Source organism: Oryctolagus cuniculus, chromosome 6, assembly GCF_051225735.1.
Source record: "Oryctolagus cuniculus isolate XC-2025 breed Fujian yellow rabbit chromosome 6, ASM5122573v1, whole genome shotgun sequence".
NCBI lineage: Eukaryota > Metazoa > Chordata > Mammalia > Lagomorpha > Leporidae > Oryctolagus > Oryctolagus cuniculus.
The window spans coordinates 81829730-81852560 of NC_142872.1; the positions used below are offsets into that span (position 1 = coordinate 81829730).

The window sequence follows — 22831 nt, forward strand, 5'->3', positions numbered from 1 at the left end:
ATCATAGAGTTGAGAGGACTTCCAATGCATACTCCTAAAGTATTCTCTAATACTGTACAGTTACCAAGTCTGGAATAATTGTTTTCATCTTCTAGAAAACAGAGGAACTAAGTTCAACACCAATCCAGTATTTAATTTTTATTTGAAATTTAGAGTTATGGGGCCAGCGCTGTCGCACAATAGGTTAACGCCCTGGCCTGAAACGCCAGCATCCCATATGGGCACTGGTTCGAAACCACTTCCACTTCCTATCCAGCTCTCTGCTGTGGCCTGGGAAAGCATTAGAAGATGGCCCAAGTCCTTGGGCCCCTGTACCCATGTGGGAGACCCAGAAGAAGCTCCTGGCTCCTGGCTTCAGATCAGCCCAGCTCCAGCCGTTGCAGCCATTGGGGAGTGAACTATCGGATGGAAGACCTCTCTCTTTCTCTCTGCCTCTCCTCTCTGTGTAACTCTGACTTTCAAATAAATAAATAAATCTTAAAAAAAAAAAAAAAAAAGAAAGAGTTACAAAGAGAGAGGGAGAGACAGAGAGAGAAATCTTCCATCCACTGGTTTTCTCCTCAAATGGCCGCAATGGCCAGGACTGGGCCAGACCGAAGCCAGGAGCCAGGAGCTTCTTCCAGGTCTCCCACATCAGCGCAGGAGCCCAAAGACCTGAGCCATCTTCCACTGCTTTCTCAGGTACATTAGCAGGGAGCTGGATTGGAAATGGAGCTTCTAGGAATTGAACCAGTGCCCATATGGGATGCCGGTGCTGCAGGCGGCAGCCTTTACCTGCTATGCCACAGTGCCAGCCCCTGCTGCTAAGTTTTGAGAAGTGCTTTGCATCAGTTGTTTAGAGAATCTTCTTATTGTCTCCCATTCAGCTTTTTATTTAGAAAACTGCAAAGCTATAGAAAAGCTGAAAGAATATGCCCTTTCACTAGATTCATTCATTTTATCTTATTTTTTAAAAAAGATTTATTTATTTAGTTGAAAGGCAGAATGACAGAGAGGGCGATCTTCCATACAACGGTTCACTCCCTAAATGGCTGCAATGGCCGGGTCTGTTCCAGGTCAAAGCCTGAGTCAAGAAGTCCATCGAGTCTCCCATGGGGAATGGCAGGGTTCCAAGCACTTGGGTCATCTTCCTCTGCTTTCCCAGGCCATTAGCAGGAAACTGGATCAAAACTGGAAGAGCCAGAACTCAAACCAGGCTCCAATACGGGATGCTGGCCCAAGTGGCAGCTTAACACACTGCACCACAGTGCTAGCCCCAAGATTCACTAATTTCTAAATATTTTGGCACATTTGTCCCTTCCCTGTCTTCTCTCTTATCTTGCTTGAAGTATGGGACGTTGCAGACACATAAGCCCTCTGCACGCCTCCATGTGCATTTCCTAAGGTGTGGACTGTCTCCTGCATAGGCCCAGTCTCCTTCTCACAGTTAGAAAACCTCACACCAGTGCCCTAACATCATGCTTGGGTTATCCCAGCTGCACGGGGCTGCCCATCCCTGCCCCAGGATTCAACCAAGCCTCCCATCCTCTTTAGCCTCTTTGGATACCCGGGGTTCTCCTGCCTTCCCCTCTCTTATTCAAGTTTCCAGGCTGACAGCACAGCCTGGCTTCATCTCAGCTTCTTGTTCCTCGCTCTCCTGTGTTTCTGCTGCAGTCGGCACAGGGTGTCTGGAGAATCCCAGTCGGCAGATCTATGGGAGCCTTTCAGCTCTGAAGTAGCCTGAATTAGCTGTGTGGCGATCCTTTCCTTCCAGGGTGGGGACATGCACTGAGTCAGGTTTAAACAAGCCGCATTTCCATGTGGCTGTCAATCACATTTAAAAATCAAGAGGATGCCTGGAAATTGCTCTCGGACTTGATTATTGGTCAATGAGGCACATGGTATTCCTGCACTGGGTGTTATCTCCAGGCAGGTGAGGCCAGCGGTGGGGTTGTTAATCATTTTTCCTGCCATGGCCCTGAGACTTAGAGTTTACTCCTTCTTGAAGTACCGTAGACGTTTCCTGGATCACAGGGTTTGGTGAAAGGTCAGAGTGCCTGGAGAACCGCCTGCAGGTCGTGCTCACAGCGTGGATAGTGAGGTCTCCATGGCCACTATTCTACTCGGAAGCCCACACCTATGCACTGGAAGTTGGTTCTAGAGGCCTCTGTCTCTTTGAAAACAACAGACTGAGGTAGGTTTCTCCTTCTGCCTTTCTCCCTGAGCATCTTTTAGCAAGAGGAGTCCTGATGAGCCAGCCTGGGCAGCCATAGTAGCACCGCGTCTGCTCCTTCTTTCATTGAACAGTCTTTGAGCACCTTCTCTGGGCAGCCTCTGCTTTCCATGCTGGGAACCAGAGAGGAAGCTGCCCCTCCAGCTTCCATCCTAGCCCGGGCAGCCCCAGCCCGGGCCTCTGGGGTCTTCTGCATGCTGGGGTTGGGGTGTTGTGTGCACCTGGTGGTGCCAGTGCAGAGACAGAGCTGGTGTGTGATGGGTTGAGAGGACCCTCCGAGGCATCCTTCCCCCTGGGGCTCTCAGAATGAGTGCTGGGGGTCCTGTTGCCAGAGCTTTATAGGACTATATTTCCTCGTGGACAATGTATCACTTTCAGGACTGATCCATTGGCCATAGCTTTGGGAGGGGATGGAGAGCTATAGAAAAAAGCGCTCACATTCTGATTTCCAGGCCAACTTGACTGCCCACCTCCCTTTCAGAACTTTAACATCTTAAAAAATGTGCTGTTTTGAATCAAAGAAGTACTTGCTTCCCCTTTATTTTGGGAACTGCAGCTTGACAGTTTCAGAGAGGGGTGGGGCTGCCCTTTAGGAGCTTCGGAGCTCAGCGAATGAAATGATAAACAAGTGGGTGATGTGGCGGTGGGACAGGCTGCAGAGAAGAAGGGAGGTTTCCTCCAGCCGTGGCTCCCCCGAGGTATTGCCTCATCTCTCCTCCCGGGCCCCAAATGCTGAATCTGGGCAGTAGCCCCCAAATCTGACAGCACTTCAGAATTACACAGATCACATGGGGAGCAAGGTGCCCCCGCTGGACCCCGGAAGAATTTCCTGGCGTGAATCCAGAGAAACTGTTCTGTGAGAACCGCTGCCCTGTAGAACCTCCGGATGCAGTGCACAGCAGATTTAGTTCTGTTTTTCATGTGTAGATTGGATCCTGAGACTACACGGTAAGGCAAGAGCCACAGCTGATTCAAATTTTTCCAAATCCTCTTTTTAGCCCCCAGAGTGCTTTGTGCTGTGCTCTGCCCAGCCTGCTCTTGTTAGTTGAGTAAGGAAATGAAAGAGCTCGGGGTTTAGGTGCATGTCAGCAGGCACTCCAGGTGCTGCTCCTGTGACTGAGTCCCCCTTCTACCATGATGACCCTACCTCCACAGTCAGGGCTCCTGGATGTCCTCGGTGTGCATCCAGTTCTGCCACCTCTCCTGGTGGCCAGACTCAGATATCTTACTGGATTTGATCACATGCATGTCACCAAGGTGACCTGTTGAGTACCTTCTTCCTGGAATCCCTTTATCAACTTTGCCACATGACCAACTTGCAGCATTTCCTTCAGGGAGCTCTCCCTGAGCACTTGCTGCTTCTCTTGCCTAAGGTAGATGCCCTTTCTGAGGTCCTGTGCAACCTCCGTCAGTGACTCGCTGCATTGTACTGCGATTTGAACTCGCACGCATTCGCCACAGCACTATAAACTAGTTGGAGAAAACATTCTGTCTGGCTGACATAAAGTGCGTACTCAGTAAATATTTGTTGATAAATGAGTGAAGGGATGAATGAACGCATGAATGGACGGTGTCTACATTTGCATGCATTAATCTGTGTACAATAGAAAACAGTATATTCTTTTCCTCCTCTTTAATGGAGAGATTGTGGTGGTTTGAACCAGTTCTGGAATGGTAAAACAATGTCATTGCTTTTATATCCAACAGGAAATATGGGATGTATAAAATCAAAAAGGAAAGACAATCTGAATGACGATGGAGTAGATTTGAAGACTCAACCAGTACGTAATACTGACCGAACTATTTATGTGAGAGATCCAACGTCCAATAAACAGCCGAGGCCAGTAAGTAGATAGTCTCAGGGGAGAATTCCCACAGCAGGATCAAAGCATGGCTGCATGGTGTACACCAGTCTGAAATATGTGCATGCAAAAATTCACGTTGATTTCTTGGGCCTCAAATAATTTCTGATACGCTTTGTAACTTCATCCTTTGAAGATCATGTAAGCATTGTAGGGATAATCATGCTGTGTACTGGGTAATCAACAGGCCTTCAGTCAACTTCTCATGCGTGGAGAATACAACCTTTCATATTACCAGTGTGAAGACCCCACTATGTCCACATAGATACAGGCTGTATGACTTAGGATAGGTATTAAGATTAGCCTGGTGGTCTGGAAGCAAAAGGAAGTGCAAGATTTAATTCAAAAACTAAGTTTGTTGTTAATATGTCTTTGGCATAGCATTCTTTATTATGCCTTGTCATTTCTTCGATTATATTAAAATAGTACAGGTATTAAAGTTGTCATAATTTGTTATAGTGAATTGAAAGATTAAGAAAAAAGCACATCTAATTCTACCCCTTAACCTTAGAGAAATGCTTGCACTAGAATTTTTTTATTTGAAAAGCAGAGAAAGAGAGAGAGAGAGGGAGAGAGAGAGAGAGAGTGCTCAAGTGACTCTTATCTGCTGGTTCATTCCCCCAAATGCCCATAACAGGCTGTGAATTGGGGCCAAAACCAGCAGTATGGAACTCAATCCAGATTCCCCCAGCTGGAATTCCCCAACTACTTGAGCCATCACCACTGGGTCCCAAGGTAAACGTTAGCAGGAAACTGGAATCAGAAGCTGGAAGAGTATCAAATCCCAGCTCACCAATGTGGGATGTGGACATCTTAACTCCTAGATCAAATATGTGCCCTTACATAGTAATTTTGTTTTATATTATTCAGTACATCTGGGAAATTGTTGGCAGTAATATGGCATGTTATAGAAATTACAACTTTAAATTAATTGCAACTTTAAATCTGCATTATTTCAGATCTTATGTCCTTTGCAACTATTTTCTCACTATATATATATACATACACATATCCTTTTAGAGCATGGTTTTATGGAATTCCTCGGCATTTAAGCTAGAAATGGCTTATTCCAGGGTAGCTGAAATGCCTTCATTAAGAATTTTCAAGGCCAGCATTGTGGTGGAGCACATTAAGCCATTGCTTGTGATGCCGGCATCCTGTATTGGAATACTTGTTTGAGTACTAGCTTCTCGGCTTCCTATCCAATTGCCTACTTACTGGCCTGGGAAGGCAGCAGATCATGGTCTGGGTACTTGGGTACTTGCCACCCACATGGGAGACCCAGATGGAGTTTTAGGCCCCTGCCTTGGCCTGGCCCAGTCCTGGCATATGTGAATTTGGAGAGTGAACCAGTGGATAGAAGTGCCCTCTTTCTCTCTCACTCTCTCTCTCTCTGTCTCCTTGTTTCTCTCTTACCCTCTTTCCCTCCCTATGACTCAGCCTTTCAAATAAATAAGTCTTTTAAGAAAAAAGTTTTCATAGGTTTAGTCTGACATGCTTTTGAAAGTCTTATCATTTTAGAAATGTGTTCTAAGTCCATCTGTCTGCCCTCCCCCCAGCCTTTCTCCATTACCTTGAGGGTAGAACATATTAATCCCATGTTAGAGTCACATGTCAAAGTCACGTGTCATCACTGAGAATGACAACTCCAAGTTAGCCTTATTAAAAGGAGACAAAGAGTCAATATATTATGCTATGAAGCTTCATATGTGATGTTTTTGGATAAATTCACATTGTGATTTTTATTCTCAAAGTATGTAAGAATATCAATAGCTATGATAATTTAATGATAACATATATATAGTATTGTAAAACATGGGTATTACAGATGCAAAACTAGATATCATATAGCTATGATTAGTAGAAAGTAATATAAGGGGAATTGGAATCACAAAGAGTTTCCTTATAGACTTCAAAGTTCTCATGAGAGGATCTGTTTTCTCCTGGCATCATGTGCATCTGTTATACAGTCTTTAAAACCCAAGCATTTTTTTTTCTTTCTGTTTCTGTGTTTAAATGATAGACCAAGGCATCCTTTATTCAGAAAAGCAGAGACAAGTACAAACGTACACATCATTTTTGCCTCTTGTTCAGAGTATAAGTCATTAGAAATCAAGCTAGAAAGCAGAAGTAATGAACATGTCCAAAGTCTTTCAATTCCATCATGTGTACTGTAAATATTTTAGTTTATGCCTTCTGTGGTCACAAGTGCCCTTGATTCGTGAGCTGGTGAGTTTGAGCTCATTCCATGGCTACAGATAACACCCTCAGGCCCACTCAGCTGTCCCTAAACACACATCCTGGATTGATTACAGAGGAACCTGATGAGATAGTGGGGTGAAATTGATGCAAATTCAGTGGTACTCTAGCAAAAGCCGTTTTAGGGAAAAAGCTAGAGCAGTGACGTGGAGTCACACATACGTGTTTTGGTTGTACGAAGGCTGTTAAAATGTTTGTAAATTAAGGTGCTTTGATATTAGAAACTCAATTTGCTGCTTTCAGAATTATTCAGCTTCTCATCTTCTGATTATTTCCTCTAAATCATATAAAATAGATCAGACATCCTAATTATGCAAATCTAAGTGACTGCAAAATCAGTATAAAACTTCTTGAAGTATTGAAGGATGGTATGGAATGGATTTTCGGATTCCACAGTACAGCAATCGTCCCCACCCACCCACCCTGATGAAGTGGAGATAATTGGCTGATGTTGATCAGAAATTCAAATTGTAATTTCAGTATAAACTGTCCATGAAATCACTTTCATCAAAGAGAAACAGAATGTTACATGGGTTGTGGTGGAGGCCTCTGAGAGTACCTTCCTTAGATGAGCCTCACCGTGCCACTGCAGGAAAGAGGAATTTGAGCTAAATGTAACCAAGGTGGACTGTGGTACCACCAGGCCCCTCCCAACTCTGGGAAGAGTGGGGCGCTGTCTGAGTCAAGGGCAGCCCGAGAAAGCCTGGATGGGTTGGGACTTGTTCTTCACTGCTGGTGACAGAGCCGTGACCACGTGTATTCAAACAAGTCCCCGGAACAGGGAGACGGCCAGTTCTGGGCTGACATGACACTTCTAGAAGGTCACCAGGACCCCGGTCACTTAGGTTTCTCCCTCTGCTTTCCCCAGTGTTCGGTGTCCGTGGCAGCTGGGACTCTTTATCTTCATTTGATTCTAAGCAGAAAGCAGGACCAGGAAAGGGAGAGGTTTTGCCAAAGCCCTGAACAGCCACGGTGCACATCTGTGCAGAGGGCTGGAAGGGTTGGAAGTGCAGTCGTTGTGCTGGGCCAGTCACCCCCCACGTAAAGCTAGGGTTCTGTTACCAGATAGAAAGAGGAACGATGATGAGGTGTGCATCTAGCAGATGCCGGCCAGAGCCTTGTTCACTTCCTGCCACTCTCAGAAGGCAGGGCCCGCCCCCTGAGCCGTGTAGTCATGACAAAGCACTGCAGAATTTTCTCCCTCGACTCCCCCTCTTTCCAGCTTCAGAAATCAGCAAATCCAAACCCCATTTGCTGTTAGAAAAATGAATCACAACATGAATGTGAGCAAGAAAAGCTAAACCTACATTTTTTTTCCTAACCAATATTCTCTCGTAGGTTCCAGAATCTCAGCTTTTACCAGGACAGAGGTTTCAAACTAAAGGTATGTTTCCATAGCAGTGTTGTTCATTTGTTTTTTTTACTGTGAAAGCCTCTATAAAGTGGTTTCCTAGATGATTTTACTTGCATTTTTATTTTGGGAATATACAAAAAACGGAAAATTTACCATCGTTGCCATGTTTAAGTGTGCAGCTCAGTGGCAGGAAGTGTGCTTACACTGTTGTGTAACCGTCACCACCATCCATCTCTAGAACCTTCTCGTCTGCCCAGATGAGAACTTTGTATCCATTGAACACTGACCTCCTGTCTGCCCATACCCAGCCCCTGGCCACCCCCACCTACTGTCTGTCTCTAGGAAGTTGAATACTGTAGATACCTTGTATAGATGGAACCATACGATATTTATCTTTCTCTCTCTGCCTTATTTCATTTGACATAATATCTCCAAGATTCCTCCAGTACACAGCTTGTATCAGAATTTCTTTCCTTTTTAAAGCTGAATAAGATGCCATTATTCCATACATACATGCACACATACACACCACATTATTTTCCATTCACCCATCCCTGGGCACTAGGCATCTTTGGGTTATTGTGAATAATACTGCTATGAACACGAGTGTCTCATTTCTTAAATATAGAACTAGAATGATTTGTGATAACAGATACCATAATTAGTGTGTCCCAGCATATAGACCGTGTGAACCCTGAGTGTCTCCAGTTAGCAAACTCCATGTCCTCATTCCGGTTTCTCCTGTCATTAGCACTTCAGCTCATTCTTTGCACCTGTTGAGGGTTTGTGAACTCATTTCTGCTGCTGAATCCTCCAAGGTCTTTACTTATGTTCTTCCTTTTTAGATCCAGAGGAACAAGGGGACATTGTGGTGGCCTTGTACCCCTATGATGGCATCCACCAGGACGACTTGTCTTTCAAGAAAGGAGAGAAGATGAAAGTGCTGGAGGAGTAAGTGCTCCCGGGGCTGGGGTGATTGCTTCTTTCCTCAGGCTGCTGGGGCCCGCAGTCTGTCCCCTCATTTTGCTCGCAGTAGCAGAACCATAGCCAGACTGCCTGCTTGGGGAACGGGAGGCCTTGCATCCCCCTTGTTGCACTGTGTAGGACCTACTCCCTGCAGGGAGCATGACCGAGAGGTTTCCCCTGGAGTCCAGCTGAGCACCTTTCAGGTTTCTGTTTGCAGAGGCTCTGGTTTTTGCCTTATCCCACGGGGCCACCTGAAGAAGTCTGGGTTCTGCAGCCTATTCTTTAAGATGCCATTTTTATTTCATTGCATTGTGTAGATTTGGACTGGGTATGTGGGCCCATTTGGTTTGATTTCCTGCTTAAAAGATTTATTTATTTATTTGAAAGGCAGAATGACACAGAGAGAGAATTTTCCATCTGCTGGTTCACTTTTCGAGTGACCACAGTGGCCGTGCTGGGCCAGCTCAAAGCCAGGAGCCAGGAACTCCATCTGGATTTCCTCCTTGAGGGCAGGGGTCCAAGAACTTGGGCCACCTTCCACTGCTTTCCACGATACATTAACAGGGTGCTGAATTGGAAGTGGAGCACTCAGATATGGGATGCCGGCATCATGGGCTGCAGCTTTATTTGCTGCACCACAACCCTGGTACATAATTTGTTTGATTTCGAAAGGGACTGTGCTACTGTAGCTGTCACTTCAGAAAAGCCATCACCTTAAACACTGATCATTTCTTTATGGTGAGTACATTTAAAATCCTCTGTTCAGACTGTTCTGAGACATCCATGCATGATTGTTAACTATATTCACCTTGCTGTGCCTTAGAACACCAGTGCCTGTCCCTCCTATCTACCTGTGACTTTGTAGGTATTGGCTGACCTCTCCCCACATCCCCAACCCCTATGGGGGCATCTCCTCTGTGAAGATACTTGGACGTGGTCATTTCCTCCACCCTCCATGCTGGTTCTCAGACATGTGGTCCCTGTCAGACCACAGGGGTACAGGGCGGTACTCCATGGGCCAGCACTTGCCACAGTGGTTAGGACACAGCTTGGGACACCTGTATCCCATATCAGAATGCCTAGGTCCACTCTCAAGACCAGCTTTCCTGTTACTACATATCCAAGTAGGCAGCAGAATGGTTCAAGTAGTTGAGTCTCTGCCACCTTTGTGGAAGACCCAGATTGAATTCCCAACTCTTGGCTTTGGGCTGGGCCAGCTCTGGCTTTGTGGTCATTTGGAGAGTAAACCAGTGGATGGAAGAGCTCTCTCTGTGATTGTGACTGTGTCTGTGTCTGTCTCTTTCTGCCTTTCAAGTAAATAAATAAACATAAAGAATAAGGAAATCCAAATAGTTTTATTTTAGCTTGTCTTTCCTACTAATCTTGCCAAATGGGATTAGAGTTTAGTTCTTTCAGGTTGAGCTTGAACTTGAGCCTAAATCTGGCTCTATCACTTGGTAGCTATGTGACCCTGACAAGTCTTATACCTGCTACTTCCATTTACAATATGGAAACAAGAGTACATGTATCATGGGCCATTGTGAGCATGGTATGCAGGTGCATGTGTGTAAATATAGCATAGGCTTAGTGTAGGCAGTAGCTTAGTGTTAGTTGTAGATGCCCTTTATGTCTTTCAGACAAGGATCCTGTCTGTTTGTGGACATTTAAAGAAGAATCCAGCTGAGACTCATAGGGACCCAGTCCTTCTCTCTGCTTTACCTGCTCCTTCCACTGCTGGCCCAGTCTCCTCTTGGCTCCACCTGCCTTCTTGTTGATGGCTGGAGCATGGTGATGGGGCTCAACCCCTTAGAATTGTTCCATGGTTTTCTTTTCCTTTTGTCTCATGATGTCCATCTGAATGGAAGCTAGATGTTTTATTAACAAAGGAGTTCATAACACATGTACAACTGATGTGGACTGCAAGTTCTTTGGTTCTCTTGTCACAGAAATCGACAAGAGGCCAATGTGCAACCCCTTTAAATTTTATAAGGGTTATGCTCGAGCATAAAGGAGTACATGGTGGGAAGAGGTTCTGCCCACTGGCTCAATGAAGGGAGCTGGGCAGGGGCTTCTACTGGATAGAGAGGTGTGGGGGTTCTCCTTTGGCACACAGCACTTTGGTCTGCACCTGACTCAGAGTTCTGCCATGGCCTCCATGGGCACACAGCACTTCAGTTTGCAACTTGGTGTTCTGCACAGGTGCTGCTGGTTTTTGTTTTGTTTTGCACACAACACACTCAAAATCACCCCCAGAAAGACCACACGGGGCTATTCTGGGCATGCATGCACCTGGGGGGAGTCCCTACCAGGGTAGTAGAGGGTCTTTTGCCCTATAGGTGTCGGTGCTCTTTGCTTGTGAGAGTTTTGGAGCTGGATCTGGATCCATGTCACGTCTTGAGGGGCTTCTATCCTGTTATTCCCCTGACTCTCATTTCTATAAAGATCCTAAAGCATTCTCTTGGCTATTTGAAGGAAAGTACAAATGCTTTGCTTCTGTAAGAAGGGGCCATTTTTCTCGGTCCTTATTTCTGTAGCACTGACTAGAATGACCCACATTTGCCTTGTCAGGCTGTTTTCCTTTGCTTCAGTCTCCAAGCACATTTTTATTTCATCACTAGGTGTGCAATTTTCCCCTGGATTGGGGTTCCAGGGACATTCCCCACCCTCCTTCATCCCCCAAAGCAGATATCTGGAGACAATTGCTATTGTAGCTCTTGAGTCTGGAAGGTACACTTTTGATGGGAATTTTTATTCCAGGCATGGAGAGTGGTGGAAAGCTAAATCTCTTTCAACAAAGAGGGAAGGCTTCATTCCCAGCAACTACGTGGCCAAAGTCAACACCTTGGAGACAGAAGAGTGAGTGTTTCCGTGTTATCTGCTTGGGTGGCTTTGTTGCTGTTCTGCATCTCTTTTCATCCCTGGTATGTGATACCCATGCAATGTGAAAATGTCTTTACAGGTGGTTTTTCAAGGATATAACCAGGAAGGATGCAGAACGGCAGCTCCTGGCACCAGGGAATAGCGCAGGAGCCTTTCTTATTAGAGAAAGTGAAACGCTGAAAGGTAGGAAGTGGTGCACTATTTAGGAAATCATTTTTGGACGCTATTCAAAAAAAATACCAGAAGGATTTAGTATGTTCTGATTGTGAATGTTTTATAATTTGATAACAAATGTCAGACTCTAATGATCAATTTTGCTACTAAAAGTAACATAGAAAGCAGGCATAATTAAATTACGCCCAATTCTTTGCTGAGCCTCTTGTATTATTAGAGCAAATCCTGAAACTTTAAAAGAAAGAAAATTAAAGTAATTTTTCAATTCAACTAAATAATTCCTTTTAAAAAGTAAGGGAGGGAGACAGGCATTGTGGAGGAGTGGGTTAAACCACTCTTTGGACCACCTGCATCCCGTATCAGAGCCCCAGTTCCACTTCAGATCAAGCTTCCTGCTAATGTGCCTTGGAGGCTGTAGGTGATGGCTCAAGTGCTTGAATCCCTGCCAGCCATGTAGGCGATCCAGATGAAGTCCAGACTCCTAGCTTCAGCCTGGCCTAGACCTGGCTCTTCTGGGCATTTGGGAAGGGAAATAGCAGATGGAAGATTTTTTTTCTCTCTCTCCCTTTTGAGCAGGTGAAAATAAATAAACTTTAAAGACAAACCAAAAAGTAATCATCATGAAAAGTGAAAAAAAAATTGGTCAACTGCCCAGCAAACAAAATGCTAGCTTCATTTGTCAAGTAGAATTTTTATAGGTTTAGAACCATGTGCTATATACATGTTTAAATTTATACTTTATAGATATTACGGCAAGATGTGCATGGTATTGTATGAGGGCTCATCAATAAATTCATAGAAAGTGGAATTAAATGATACATTTATTTTGTTACAAAAACTTTGATACCATACCAGGGGTCTTCAAAGACTTCATGGAAAAGGTGTGTTGTGAAAAACTGCACCGATTTCAGAAGGCTTTTTGCACCCAAGGAACTCATCTTTCAATTCCATCCCCACAGACTTTTTGAAGTAGCTGTGTTTAATGCTGGCCTTATTTGTGAAATAGCCCCATGCACCTTACTCACACATTTTCTCCACAGGAAGCTTCTCCTTGTCTGTCAGAGACTATGACCCTGTGCATGGTGATGTGATCAAGCACTACAAGATTAGAAGTCTGGACAACGGGGGCTACTACATTTCCCCACGGATCACTTTCCCCTGTATTAGTGACATGATCAAGCATTACCAGAGTAAGTAAAAATGAAAAGCCAGATAAGACAACATGTTTACAATAATAAGTCTGAGGAGTCAGACTCTATTTTTTTTGTTAAACCTTTTTATGTATTGTACTTCTTTTGGACAAAGTTGGCTGATCATTTCTATAATTGTTCCTCAATTAATCTGTAATTAATATGCAAGTATTTCTCGACTTTCCGTGAGGTTGTGCCCCAGTCAACCCATTTTAAGCTGAAACTATCCTAAATTGAAAGTACATTGAATGCACTTGATCTACCAAACACTGCAGTTGAACCCAGCCTACCTCAACGACACTTACATGAGTCTACATAAGGCAGCACAAAGCCCATTTTCTAATAGTGTTGAAGATCTCATGTAATTCACGGGAGACTATCCTAAAGGTGAAAGACAGATTGGGTGTGTGAGGATGCTTTTGCACACTCCTAAAGTAAAATCTCAAGTCAAACAATTGTATGTCAAGGACCTTGTGCACATTAGAGGCAAGTTTTGATCTTGGTGAATAATTATCCCAGTCCTTCCCAGTTGTACATGCTGTTTGACATTCAGTGTTCCAAAATTACCGAGAGAAAACATACATTTGTATACATGTATACACACATATAGTTTTTGTACTTGTGTATTTTTACAGTATGTCCAAATATCTGGCATAGCAATGCAGATTTACAAATTTGTGCCTTGTGTGCATATATGTATGTGTGCATAAAAGCTATATATACTCTTGGTAAACGAAAGCAGGAATAATGTCACTCCCACTACCACTGGTCAGCATTCTTGATCTCCAGTTACTTTCTTGTGCTGGACATCGTGTACCCATGACCATTAGGTTCATTTCCTTAGTGAGTGAAGTCAGGTGCAGTGCTTGCTGTCATCTCTTATTTCTAGCACCTGCTTTAAAGGAATACACATGACAGGTTTGCTTAGGTCCCAAAATATGGAAGCAGAAGATACCTCCGATTTTCTGCAATCCATCCTCCCTCTGTGATCCCCATTCATTTCCTTGTCTGGCACTTGTTTTGAGGGCCTACAGTGCTCTGGCTCTGTTCCAGGCTGGGGGCTCAGGGGTGACATGACCATGTCCCTGCTGTTGTGCCCTGTAGAGCTTATGTAGGTTCAGTTATCTGAAGTCACATTTTTATGAAGTATGACAACCTGCCAGCTTTTGTTCACTTTGTCATTCTTGGTTTTTATGTTAGCAGTGCTAATGGATGAAATGAAGTATGTTTTAAATTGTCTTTTCAAAAGTCCAGTGTATGCAAAGGATAGCTCCATCAGCATTTTAGATTCATAGACTATGGCCATCCTAAGATGGAGAGTTCAACTTCTAACTTTCATTTTCCTTTTCAAATCAGAGCAGTCAGATGGCTTGTGCAGAAGATTGGAGAAGGCGTGCATTAGTCCCAAACCACAGAAGCCTTGGGATAAAGACGCCTGGGAGATTCCCCGGGAATCAATCAAGTTGGTGAAAAGGCTCGGCGCTGGACAGTTCGGGGAGGTCTGGATGGGTGAGTGCCTGGCCTTGGGGCCCATGTCCACTGCAGCGGCAACAATGGACAAGAAAGGGCTCAGGACATGAGCCAAGCACTGCACTGCATCAGGAACATTGCTTCATTGGCTGCTTCTGCCCATCTTGGGTGGATTGACTGACCAGCAAAGTCGCTTTGCTTTGGCTTTGCTCTCCCTTATAACATAGTGATTCTCTCAGCGATTTTAAGGAGCAGAGCACAAGAGCAACGGGTGTTTAACTTGAGAGTTCTGATGCTCTCTCATGATTTGCTCAGCATCCGATTCTCTGGGTGCACGCTTTCAGTGGAGGACATCTACTTTTTTTTTTTTTTTTTTTTTTTTTTTTTTAATTTTTTATTTTTTGACAGGCAGAGTGGACAGTGAGAGAGAGAGACAGAGAGAAAGGTCTTCCTTTGCCGTTGGTTCACCCTCCAATGGCCGCCGCGGCCGGCGCGCTGCGGCCGGCGCACCGCGCTGATCCGATGGCAGGAGCCAGGAGCCAGGTGCTTTTCCTGGTCTCCCATGGGGTGCAGGGCCCAAGCACCTGGGCCATCCTCCACTGCACTCCCTGGCCACAGCAGAGGGCTGGCCTGGAAGAGGGGCAACCGGGACAGAATCCGGCGCCCCGACCGGGACTAGAACCCGGTGTGCCGGCGCCGCTAGGCGGAGGATTAGCCTAGTGAGCCGCGGCGCCGGCCGACATCTACTTTTGTCTCAGGGAAAGATGCATTGGATTTGGGCCCCACTGGCCCCACACTTCTTGCAATGTGAGGGTTGGCAAGAAAGTTTCCAAGTTTTTGAAGTCCTGTCACTGATGAGTCCTTCCTAGCAGTCAGGACTGGTGAGGGGTGGCCTTCCCCAAGGGGTCCTTTTTGTGCATCTGTCTTTCCCAAAGTTGTGTAGTGAATTTGAGTTGTCTGGTGGTAAGAATTTGGAAACAAAACGGTTGTTAGAGAGTCATGTTCTCCATGGAACATGGAAAATGCAGCTCCTTCTGAAGGGGTAGCATGTGAGGTCACCCACACCTGATGGATCACTCTCTGTGCGCCAGCTCTGCATTGGTGAACATAAAGGTGACTTCTAAATGCAAGGGGCAGCTGGCTTTTTCCCAGCTTTCCAGCCTCAGCTGAGCAGGGACTGAGCGTGTCCCACTGGGGTCAGGCCCATGTTCTCCTACTGGCACACACTGGGCCAGTATATGTGTAACTAGTTCTGACTGTCCAGCCAGTCGCTGAGAGCGTATTTACTGAATTCGGGTACCCTGTAGCTCTGTGGTCTCACACTCTCCTTTTGGGTGGCATGTTTGGGAAGTGATCCATAGTGCCTAGAAGTGATTCAATTTCTACTCATGTTAGCACAGGTGTGGGCATGAAACCCTAGGGGTGAGCATTTAGCCTAGCAGTTAAGAACCCCAGCTGAAGCCTTGTCCCATATTGGAGTGCCTGGGTTTAATGACCAGCTCTGGCTCCTGACTCCAGGTTCCTGCTAATGCGGACCCTGGAAGGCAGCAGTGATGGCTCAAAAGGTTGAGTTCTTGTCACCCACTTGAGAGACCTGGATTGAGTTCCTAGCTCCTGGCTTTGGCCTAACCTAAACCTGACCATTGTGTGCCTTTGGAGAGTGAACCAGCAGAATGGGAGTTCTTTCTCTGTCTCTCTCTCTCCCTCTTCCCCTCCCTCTCCAAAAAAAAAAAAAAAAATACTATATCAGTTAACTAGCAACTCCCTGATAACTGCCCTTTTCCTTTCTGTCTCTATGAATTTGACTGCTCTATGTACCTCATGAAAGTGGAATCACACAGTATTTGTCATTTTTGCATTTGGCTTATTTCTGCAAGCATAATGTTTTCAAGGTCCATGTATGTTATGGAATGCATCAGAATTTCATTCTTTTTATGGCTGAGTAATATTCCACAGTACAGGTACACTGCAGTTTGTCTATCTGTGTGCTGATGGATATCCCGGTTGCTTCTATGTTTTGGCTGCTGTGAATAATGCTGCTATGAATATGCAGGTATCAGCTATGGTGCAGACACATTTCCGTTTCTTTTGAGCACACACTCAGGAATGTAACTGCTGGATCATGTGATGATCTTAGGTTGAACTCTTTGAGGAACTATAAAAGTGTTGTCTACTTATTTTTTCTTAACATTTTTTTAAGATTTATTTAATTTATTTAACAGAGTTACACAGAGAGAGAAGGAGAGGCAGAGAGAGAGAGGTCTTCCCTCTGCTGGTTCACTTCCCAATTGGCCACAATTGCCAGAGCTGCTCCGATCCAAAGTCAGGAGCCAGGAACTTCTTCTGGGTCTTCCCACACGGGTGCAGGGGCCCAAGCACTTGGGCCATCTTCTACTGCTTTCCCAGGCCATAGCAGAGAGCTGGATCAGAAGTGGAGCTGCTGGGATTCAAACCAGCGCCCATATGGGATACCGGCACTGCAGGTGGTGGCTTTACCCACTATGCCACAGCACTGGCCCCAACATTTGTTACTCTCAGATCTGTCAGATAGGTTCAGGAAACTGTATGTCCTTCACCTGGACTGACCATTTGTTAATGTTTTGCTCTAATTGCTTTATCTCTTGTCTATATACCTACACGTACTTATTACAGAAGTGACCTAGCTCTTGCAGTGTAACTCTTTGCTCCTGAGTACTTTTGTGTCTCCAAGAGCAGGGTCACTAATTTACACCATGCAACAACCATCACACTGAGGAACTTGAACACTGACACACACTGTTAACTCAAGCAGTCGATATTTGGATTTCCCCCGAATGCCCCAATAATGTCCTTGTGGCTATGTTGCCTCTCCCCAACCCTGGGACCACATATGTGTACCTGACTGACAGGTCTTCAGCCCTTGGCTTTATCTTCCTCTTTTGCAGCACAGACAATATGTAGAACAGAGGTCAGTGGTTCTGTAGCCTGTCCCGCACCTGGATTTTTCCAAGGTTTCTCTTTATGTTGCAGTTGTGCCGTCTGCAATGGTGTCTAAGTTCCGATGTGATGGTTTGTTCTCTCTGCACCCCTGGGGAGGCAGATGTTAGCCGTTGCTCCCATTCTTGCAGATGTTCTGTTTGAAGGAGATTCACCAGATTTCTCCACGGTGGCCTTTTGTTCTCTTTTGTCACTAATAAATAATCTGTGGGACGATTACTGAAGGCTGCATGAAGAGAGCTTTCCCCAGATGGCTTTGGCATGATCTGCTCATCTTGGGTTCTCTGCCCCTTCGGAAGCCAAGGCTCCTGCAGAGGGCTGCAGTGCTTCCTGCTGTCACGTGCTCCCTAACCGTGTCTGCTCACTGCACACACCGCATACTTCTGCCTTGTCCTCTGGCCTTCCCTTGGAAAGGCCTGTCCTCTCGTTGAGAGTTTTGTGCTCTAGGTCTCGGAGTCCAGCTGAGTGTTCTTTCCTCTGCGTACCATGACTGCGTGCGAGGAGGTAGTGGGTGTGGAGGGGCAGGAAGAAGAGGGGAGGAGGGGACCAGGGAGTGTACCAGCTTTACAGGCTCTGTCCCAGGGGCACTGTCACATTGTCATTGATTTGCTCACGTGCTCATTGCAGTAGCACTGTGTGATAAGCATCCTTTTCATCATTGGATAAATGAGGACACTGAGAATCAGATAAACCACTTGTCCAAGATCATTTAAAGCAGTGAGCCTATGCTCTGGCTTCTTCTTCCTTTGTTTTTTTTTTTTTTTTTGTTTATTTGTTTTGTTTTTAAAGATTTATTTATTTATTTGAAAGTCACAGTTACACAGAGAGAGGAGAGGCAGAGAGAGAGAGAGAGGTCTTCCATCCACTGGTTCACTCCCCAGTTGGCCCGCAATGACTGGAGCTGTGCCTATCCGCAGCCAGGAGCCAGGAACCTCCTCCGGGTCTTCCCACATAGGTGCAGGGGCTCAAGGACTTGGGCCATCTTCTACTGCTTTCCCAGGCCATAGCAGAGAGCTGGATCAGAAGTGAAGCTGCCAGGACTCGAACTGGTGCCCACATGGGATCCCAGCACTGCAGGTGTGGCCTTACCTGCTATGCCAAAGCACCAGCCTGTCTTTTTTTCTTTTTTTAGAAGTATTTGTTTGTTTGAAAGTCAGATTTAGAGAGAGAGGGAGAAATTTCCCATCTGCTGGTTCACTCCCCAGATGGCTGCAAGGGCTGGGGCTGGACCAGGCCAAAGCCAGGAGCCAAGAGTTTCATCCAGGTCTCTCACGTGGGTGTCAGGGCCCTGAGTGCTTGGACCATCCTCTACCACTTTTCCCCAAGCCATTAGCAGGAAGTTTGATTTGAAGTGCAGCAACAAGGACTTGAACAGGCTCCCATATGGGACACCAGCACTGCAGGAGCTGGATTTACCCACTATGCCGCAACACTGGCCCCTGCTCTGGCTGTGGGTTCTTGAGAACCCTGAATTCTATCACTTGCTAGGTTATCCGTTATCTGCAAGTTTATTAGAATTCCCCAGCCTCAGTTTCCACATCAGTGAAATGGGCAAAAACACTGTCTTATTAGTTGTTGAAAGGAAGAGTGAGACTCGCACCTGAAGTGTTTTCCACAGAATCGAATCCTGTGCATTCTATTTTTCTTACTATTTTCATTCGTCTGTGTTTGACTCTGGTCAGTGGAAGCTATTTTTGGATGAAGTTTCCCCCATTCTAATCTTGAAACTAAACTATAAATAATCCAATTAGACCTTTCTATGGATGTTTGCCTGTGAATGGAGTGCACTGTGTTGTGACGTATAGAAGGCAGTTAGCCAGGGTGTCTTCACTCACCTGCCCACTAGGTGATGGCTTGGAATTTTGTTCCAGCCTCCCCATGTTCAGCCGTGCACCTGAGAGAGCAGGAACAGCAGACCCAGTCCAGTTGCCTGAATGGATTGCCTATGACATGTGGTTTATGTCTCAGCAACACCGTTGCATGGCCTCAGAAATGCTGCCATCAGCAGGGTTGAAAGTGCTTCTCCCAGGGGTGGCTGGGGAGGCCAGGGTCAACTTTATGTCATGTTTCTGTCCTGAGCAGCAAGGCTCAGTGAGCTTAGGGACATAATAGTGAAACAGGAAATGAGTTAGGCCACTCTGCTGATCGGGGGAGTTATCCGTTTGAGGAGGGAAGAGATGGTTCTCTTATATTTTCATAAAATGTTCTTGAGGGCCTCTAGCAAGTGGAGTGGTGAGCTCTTGACCAGCTCCGTGGTGGTGGTGTGCCCAGGTGACACTCGGCCATCCCCAAGTGGTGTGGGAACCCCCAGCAGGAGGTCAAGAGCAGGGCAGGGTAGGTCACACCCAGAGGAGAGCTGCTCAGGGCCCCAGTTCTGTCCTAAGGCTCACGCCTGTGCTAACATGGCGCACTGGGAGCTCAAGCCTGGAACTGAGAAAACCTCTCAAAATCCCCCTTCCTGTTTCTCACCTGTCCCACTTCGTGGACTTCCGCTGGACCTTGGCTGAATGTTTGCACTTTGGTTTTAGAGACTGGTTATCTGTTATATGCCCAGCTGGTGGCCAGGAGTAACTGGGGTTTAGAAGGCAGGAGAATGCGGCATTGTTTTATACGAAGTTGTTCAATTCACTTTTACTGTCTGAAACATGGTAAAAGTCTTATGAAAATGTGCCACTTGGATAGATTCACTAATGATCATTTTAATTTTAGTAAAATGCACATAACATAAAATTTGCCACCTTAAGTGCTTTGAAGTGTATAGTTCAGTGGCGTTAAAAGTCCTGGCTGCTCCACTTCTGATCCAGCTCCCTGCTAATGTGCTGGGAAGTCAGGAAAAGATGGCCCAAGTCCTTGGGTCCTAGGTGGGAGACCCAGATGGAGTTTCAGGCTCCTGGCTTCAGCTTGGCCCAGCCCTGACCATTGTGGTCGTTTGAAGAATGAACTGGCATATAAAAAATCTCTTTCTCTCTCCCTCTGTGTCACTCTGCCTTTCAAATAAATAAAAACAAGAATTTTATAGAAAGAAAACTGATACACTATAGCCTTTAAACACTGGCTCTCCAGGCTCCATCTTCATCTGTGGCAACCATGATTCTACTCTTTGTCTCCATGGGTTTAACTACTTACTCTAGATAGCATCTGTAGGGAGATCCCTACAGTATTGGTCTTTTACGTGACACTCTGATATGGGATGTCAATGTTGCAAGCAACAGATTAACCCACTGCACCACAACGCCAACCCCTTTTTAAAATTTTGTATTTGTCAATTGTTATTTTATTTTAGTAAGACAGAGAGAAAGAAAGAGAAAAATAAACTATCTCTCTCTCACACACACACACACACATATTTCTGTTGGCTGCTTCACCCCTCAAAATGCCCACAGCAGCCAGAGCTGTACCAGGCCAAAGCCGGGAGCCCAGAACTCTTTCTTTGTCTCCCACATAGGTGACAGGGGCCCAGGTAATTGAGCCACCAGTTGCTGCCTCTCAGCATGTACATTAGTGGGAAGCTGGATTGGAAGCAGGGTAGCCTGGATCCATACCAGGCACTCCAGCAGGGGATGCAACCCACTCAAGTAAGGACTCAACTACTGTGCCAAACTCCTTTCCCAGCATCTGTGCTCTTGTAACAGGCTTATTTCACTAGAATAACATCTTCAAGGTTCATGTGTATTGTAGCTTGTGTCAAAAAAGAATACCCCACATTTTGTTTATCCGTTCATTCACTGATGGATGCTTGAGTTGATGCTACCTTTTGACTTTTGGCTATTATGATTAATGCTATTTTGAACATGAGTATACAATTATCTCTTCAGTATCCTGTTTTCATTTCATTTGGGTACATGCCCAGAAGTAGAGTTGCTAGAAGCTATGGTATTTCTATTTTTAATTTTCTGAGAAACTACCTTGCTTTTTCCATGATGGCTAGAGCATTCTACATTCGCATTATCAGGACAAGGGTCCCAGTCTCCACATCCTTGCTAACACCTGTTATTTTCTGTCTTTTTTTTTTTTTTTTTGGTTGGGGGGAGGGAATAGCTATTTGGTTGTTGGTCTTTTGATCATGGACATGAAGTAGTATTGCATCATGGTTTTGATTTGTATTTTCCTGGTGATGAGTGACAATGAGCATCTTTTCATGTGCTTGTTAGTCATTTCTATACCTTCTATGGAAAAATTTATATTCAAGCCCTTTGGGCATTTAAAAAAATTAAGTTCATATTTCTTTACTAAAAATGTTTTGAGAGAGGCAGTAGAATCTCCTGGAATGGGGGTCATGGAGAACCTAGCTTGTGGGGATGCTGGAAGAGCTAATGAAATGGTTCAGGTGGAAGGAAAGATGGGACAGAAAGAAGAGAAATGGAAAGAAAAAAATTAGAAAACTCAGACCTGGGGTCTCTGGCAGAAACAGTGCATGGTTTAGCTATCAGTCAAGGCGCTGCTTCTTAGCAATTAAAATAATTTCCATTTCTTGAACACATTTAGTGGAGGAATCCTCTGAATAAAACCAGGAGAACTGTGATGGTGATAGCGATACCCTGCTCCAAGTCAGAGGCAGAGGCTGGAAGATGACCCCACTTCCACCATATGGGTGTCTCATTCTCCCTGCCCCTGTCCCAGGGCTGGTGAACAACAAGGTCTGTGCAATTTAGAGTTGCCAGAATTTAATTTTTGTTTCCCAAGGATAAGCAGCCTAGCTGGGGCTGGTGTTATGGCACAGCAAACTAAGCTGTCCCCTGTTAACACTGGCATTCTATACTGAAGTGCCCGTCCTAGTCCTGGCTGCTCTGCTTCCCATTCAGCTTCCTGCTGATGTGCCTCAGAAGGCAATGGATGATGACCCAAGGGCTTGGGTCCCTGCCACCCATGTGGGAGACCTGGATGGAGTTCCTGTGTCCTGACTTCAGCCTGGCCCAACCATGGCCTTTCTGGGCATTTGGGGAATGAACCAGCAAATAGAAGATTCTCTCTCTCTCTCTCTCTCTCTCTCTCTCTCTTTCTTTCTTCTATCTCTCTATCTCTCCATTCTCCATTTCAAATAAAAAAAAGCCTAGTTTTTCTTTATAGATAGGAAAAATAAACCAACCAATTAAAATGTATCATTCTTAACTGTTCATAAAATACGTTAACATTCTGGTTCAGCGCGAGGAGTTATTCATGACTGCCTGGCACAGTTTGTGCTTCAAATTTTTCTGGTCTGAAACGCAGAGAATAAATACGAGGAAGTGACCTGCTCTCTGGGAGGCGGGGTAGGTGGGGCTGAAAGAAAGAGGCATCTCTGCCTCAAGCTGCTTCCTCCTGGCTGTGGGATCCTCGTGACATCTGCCCGGCGGCGTTTCCTGTGTGCACTGTGACATCCCGGGGACTGGGCTGGGCAGTGAGGCAAAGCCCAGGGCTTCCTCTTCCCACTTCATCTATCAGGAGACTTGGGGAAGAGAGGAAACTGATCAAAACTGAATTCTGCTTGATAAATTCTCCTTTGAGCCAA

General features: G+C 45.5%; 1 protein-coding gene across 5 annotated transcripts in view; it reads left to right on the forward strand.

Moving 5' to 3' along the window:
• The window catches only part of LYN (LYN proto-oncogene, Src family tyrosine kinase), a 143358-nt gene that overhangs the window by 71283 nt on the left and 49244 nt on the right, over positions 1 to 22831 (forward strand). For 2 of the 5 annotated variants that reach the window (XM_002710498.6, XM_089335260.1), the window contains 7 exons: positions 3920 to 3993; positions 7672 to 7717; positions 8533 to 8638; positions 11411 to 11509; positions 11613 to 11716; positions 12748 to 12897; positions 14254 to 14406. In XM_002710498.6, the coding sequence (XP_002710544.1) occupies positions 3925 to 3993; positions 7672 to 7717; positions 8533 to 8638; positions 11411 to 11509; positions 11613 to 11716; positions 12748 to 12897; positions 14254 to 14406 (727 nt within the window). In that variant the 5' untranslated portion in view covers positions 3920 to 3924. Of the gene's footprint in view, positions 1 to 3894; positions 4057 to 7671; positions 7718 to 8532; positions 8639 to 11410; positions 11510 to 11612; positions 11717 to 12747; positions 12898 to 14253; positions 14407 to 22831 lie in introns of those variants that run through there. The other 3 variants (XM_002710497.6, XM_070076619.2, XM_089335259.1) reach the window with 2 other exon arrangements.